Here is a 3,777-nt window from a genome sequence, read left to right as displayed (position 1 = left end):
TTTTATTGCCTAAATTTATAATGAGGCGGCAGCTGTGGCAGCCCTATGTGCAATTTCATAAACAAACAATAAAATGAATAACAGAGAAGTCATTTATCTTGCTTGCTGTTTTTGCCTTATCTTAAGGGCACATAAAACTAGTAGCAAGAAGTTTTGGCTTATCACTGTTCTAATGATTTTACAACAGCAAAGGATTTTTACACTTATCTGATGCATGACTTAGTATGAAAAGATTTACAACAAACCATTTACCTCCCCCGCATGCCAAACACAGCATACATCTAAACATAGCAAAATCATGCTGCATTTTCGACAATGAAACTTGTCTTGTCAGGATTGTTGAATATTCAGTATAATGAAGAGACAAGTTAAAAGAAGATAGATAGAAATTGAATATCTTCCTTCCCGTTGAGAGGATGAAGTTGACGACATCGCCCTTGCATTACCACCTGAAGTTTTATTATTGCTGCAAAAATACAAAGGAAGAAAAAAAGTCATATTTAAAAGTTCATCCAAAATAAAAGGAACAAACAACATAAAACTTTTATATTGAACTTACCCATCTCTCATGTAGATGCAGTTGTCATAACCTGCAAATTGATAACAACTAGTCTTTCAGTGACACAAACCAATATTTTTTACTAGCTTTCTTGAAATCATATTTAGCATATGCATGCAATAGTTTGAGCATAAAAACAACATGTAAACAAAGAGAACAAAAAGCAAAGGAACATACTTGGATCCTTGTCGACTTTTACACCTGTACCGCCAAAACTACAAGCAACATCAGAGGCCCCATTTTGCTGATAATAGCTATTAAAAGCAAAAGATGCGTGTGAAGCTAGATTATCCGGCTCGAAACAAGGCTGGCTAGGCTGGATAGCAGTACAGTCCACATTGCCAGGACCACATGCCCAATCCAAAGCATTCTGCAAATCAATTTCTTTGGCTTTGCTAGAAGCAATGCACCATGATGTTCTATTTGACCGGGTTACATTCGCAGCTGTAGTCATATCAACACCACCCCGTCCGGTAAAATCTAGATTATACACACTTGTCTGATCTGGATAAAATAATCCCCAGTTCCTCTCTGATTCTAAACCGGGCTTCCTATTTTCATTAAACAGTGAGAAAATGTAAACATCTAGCTCCTGCCCCGGCTTCGCAGGAGTACCGGTATTATTAATAACATGCCTTATGAGATTGGTATTATATGTCTGTGCATTATCAGGAGTTGCAGCCTTTTCCTTAGGCGACCCTTTTGAAGGCCAACCTGTTTCGGTGACCATGACCTTAATTGTTCTAAAATTTAGAGCCATGAGTGCATAGTAAATAGCATCAATCTGTGCATCAAACATGTTTGTGTACAACAAACCAGTATTTGGATCAATAACTTCAGAGGAAGCCTGAAAAAGTGCATAGTCTAAAGACACTTTATTCGGTGAATCTCGGTAAGCATAATAAGGATATATATCAATCATAAAAGGCGATTGATTTTCGGCGAGAAATTCTAGCATTGGCTTCAGGAAATGTGCATGGCTACTATTGAAAGCACCAGCTGAAGGCGGGAATGATCGCGAGAGAACACCAAGCGAATGAGTACTCGAAACTTTTATCTTTTTGTGCAGTCCTAGTTTTTTGAGTGCTGTTAGTACATTAGTCATGGCAGGCACTACCAATGAAGAGGTATTATAGGAACTTTCAGTGACTTCAGCACCAACAGTTATGTATGTGATCTTTGTGGCCGGATAATAAGGAAGGACACTGTTTTTCAACCAATTGTCTGCATTAGATTGATATTGGGATAATGAGAGCAAATCTGAATTTGGAACACCAATCATAAGTTCAACTCCAGTTTTTGCAAAGGCCTTTAGGACTTGTGCATTAGAATCATAAATCCTGACATATTTCATTTTATGAAGTTGAACTAACTGTGCCACCTTGTCGGGTGTCGGTAAGTCGTCGGCATTTCTTCCATAGCATATCCCAATGAAACTACCATTGCAACAATCTGACACATAATTTCAACAGATTAAATAAAATTAAGAATTACAAAGACAACTAGATATATGATATCTCTAAGTCAAAACAATCAATTAATATTTCTACTAGTTACTCCATATGATATCTCTAAGTCAAAACAATCAATTAATAAAAGAATTCAAGTTATCACACTAATCAATAAGGTAGTAAGTGATGTTTTTTTTGGCGTAAACCAGATATCATATGCGCGCAACTACATAGACTAATCCCTTGAGCATTGTGGGGCGCAAATGGACGGCAAACTCTCCCTAGGAGTTTTAATGCCGCTGTATGTCCAAGCCAGGGAAGAAGTGTTTAACAAAATTGAACAAATTTCATTTCAATTTCCAAATTTCAACTCAGTTTTTTTGAAAGGTTCTTGAACCAACCACATGCATAAATCTAATTACATACAATTGAATTAACCATTTTAAATATGAAACCACCAACCAAATCTAGAGAAGTGGAATTCATTAAAATTATAAACTTTTTTTTTTAAGAAAAACGGGGCACCGACATTCTGTCAAAGAAAGTTAGAAAATTGAGGAAATTGCGATCTAATAATAGGAAAATATAGGTCCCAATAAATAACAGTGAACATAAGCAAAATTGAAGCACGGACCTAGAAGAAGGAGGAACAATGAAGTTGAAAAGACGAGGTTGAAACTGAACCCAGTAGCCATTGCTGTGTTGTGTTGTCTTCTCAATCTCAACTGTGTTGTGTTATATCAGAAAAGAAAGAAGAATGAAGCTATTAATATGATGATATATAGTGATACTATACTATACAACAATTTGTTTGTTAATGTTGTTGTTGTTATTGTTCACAAGTAAGCAGTGCTTTTACCTATTAACGCTGAGCTCACTCAGAAAGAGAGTAACGGCTCTTGTCTCTTTTTCTCTCTCTCTCTAGATTGGAGCATCAGAGTGGCAACACAGACAGTCTGTGTGTTTTTGTCCGGTTAAGGATGTTTTTACTCACTCCCACACAACACGACAAAAAGATGCCACTTTTATAGTAACTCAAGTTTAATCACAAGATTTCCTTTTTATCGATAAGTAAAATTTACCTTTTTAGGCAGATTTCAGTTATTTTACCTTCATTAGACCAATATATACATGAATATATAATTTGATTACTTTTGGAATGTTGACTTAACAAAACGTAACTTAAAAAAAAAAAACGCGTAACCTTACGACCCGTGCGATAGCACGGGTCTATTACTAGTTATAAAAAAAAATTAAAAATTGAATTTTACATGTATTTTATTATGGAGGAGGTATACATAATTTACGAGCAAACAATGTTACTCATTCGTTAGCAATAAAGTTATTGTATAATATTGGTTTCTTTTGTTAAAAATGAAATTAAGAATTATATGAGTTAATTTGATTTTAGAAAAAAAAAAGTGTATTTTTCAAATAATTGAGTGTTTAAATATTTGTGACAAGTTTTGTCAAAAAAATAGATTTGTGGCAAGTATTTTTCATTCGTTAAATAAAGGTTTTGTTATACACTTTTTTTTTTTCTTTTCAATTTTTATAAATTTAAGTCCAACCTAATTCTTTTTTTTTTTTTTCAAAAGCCTAACACAACCTTAAATATTATTTACTTTTCTAAAAAAAACCTTAAATATTATTTTTGTTTTACTTTTTTAGCATTTTTTTGTCGAAAACTTCTTTAGAATCTAATTGGACCAACTCAAGCTAGCCCAACAAATATGAACTTGAGGCAGCCCAATACATTTACGTGGC

The 3,777-nt window shown here is 34.2% G+C and overlaps 1 protein-coding gene across 2 annotated transcripts; it reads right to left on the bottom strand.

Annotated features, from left to right (window-relative positions):
• Positions 1-2,999, bottom strand: LOC123915526 (glucan endo-1,3-beta-glucosidase 13-like). 2 transcript variants are annotated; one of them, XM_045966681.1, is made up of 5 exons: positions 2,870-2,999; positions 2,645-2,735; positions 737-2,011; positions 560-590; positions 1-466 (listed from the first exon to the last, which is right to left on the bottom strand). In XM_045966681.1, the coding sequence occupies exons 2-5, from the start codon at positions 2,703-2,705 to the stop codon at positions 331-333; spliced, it is 1,503 nt and encodes a 500-aa protein (XP_045822637.1). In that variant the 5' UTR covers positions 2,706-2,735; positions 2,870-2,999; the 3' UTR covers positions 1-330. The 2 variants fall into 2 exon arrangements, with proteins under 2 accessions (XP_045822637.1, XP_045822636.1); XM_045966680.1 differs by having other exon boundaries at positions 2,645-2,972.
• Between the last annotated feature and the right edge of the window lie 778 nt (positions 3,000-3,777).

The sequence above is a fragment of the Trifolium pratense genome, linkage group LG3, assembly GCF_020283565.1.
Source record: "Trifolium pratense cultivar HEN17-A07 linkage group LG3, ARS_RC_1.1, whole genome shotgun sequence".
Classification (NCBI taxonomy): domain Eukaryota; kingdom Viridiplantae; phylum Streptophyta; class Magnoliopsida; order Fabales; family Fabaceae; genus Trifolium; species Trifolium pratense.
Note: the sequence above shows the minus strand (reverse complement) of the source record. Positions and strands in the feature narration are given on the sequence as shown.